Consider the following 835-nt stretch of genomic DNA (forward strand, 5'->3'; position numbering starts at 1 on the left):
ATGAACAGTGAATTTACATTAAAGTGTCTTAATTTGACCGTTGACCGTCATTTTGACCTTGACATTGACCCTATATCTAAAAAATAAAAAGATATATCTAATATACTCTATATATATCTCTATACCTAAAAAGAGGTATTGCATGACACTCTAGGGCATCGAGATCACAAATTGTAAATTGACCAAAATCCAAGATCGACGGTGGCGGCCATCTTGAATTCCAAGAAATGCTCAACGTTGCACAGGTAGCAACCAAGCTAAATCAGCTCTCCTAACTATATAGAACACATTTCCATGAAAAAAGTTCAAAGTAATTAACATTGCAGGGTCAACATTTTGGCAACTGGACTATTTTGCTATACGTTCTATCTTTATATATCAGTGCATAGAAAATCTAATGTGTAAAAGAACGGGGGTCTTTAAACCACGCGGATATGAACCAACTACAATGTCCATTCCACGTTAAAGGAAAGCTTTGTGGATAAGGAAGCCTTATGTTTCGTTAAAAAAAATTGCATTATGTTCCAAATTGTTGCTATTCTATTTTAGACACGTGGCAGACGGGAGTCGTGGCTGGGACCGTGTTGTCTATCATCGTTGTTGTCTCGCTCTTCATGTTCAGGTACGAACACACCAGCCACAGACAAATGCTGCAATGCTACACACACCGGTCACAAACTAATGCCGCAATGCTACACACATTGGTCACAAACAAATGCCGCAATGCTACACACACCAGCCACAAACAAATGCCGCAATGCTACACACACCGGTCACAAACAAATGCCGCAATGCTACACACACCGGTCACAAACAAATGCCGCAATGCTACACA

The 835-nt window shown here is 40.0% G+C and overlaps 1 protein-coding gene across 1 annotated transcript in view; it reads left to right on the forward strand.

Moving 5' to 3' along the window:
* Positions 1-835, forward strand: part of LOC106814414 (guanylate cyclase 32E-like) — a 46676-nt gene that overhangs the window by 10784 nt on the left and 35057 nt on the right. The window contains exon 8 of the mRNA XM_014818730.1: positions 550-622. Coding sequence (XP_014674216.1) covers positions 550-622 — 73 coding nt within the window. The remainder of the gene's footprint in view (positions 1-549; positions 623-835) is intronic.

The sequence above is a fragment of the Priapulus caudatus genome, unplaced genomic scaffold (genome assembly GCF_000485595.1).
Source record: "Priapulus caudatus unplaced genomic scaffold, Priapulus_caudatus-5.0.1 Scaffold922, whole genome shotgun sequence".
Taxonomy (NCBI): Eukaryota; Metazoa; Priapulida; class Priapulimorpha; order Priapulimorphida; family Priapulidae; genus Priapulus; species Priapulus caudatus.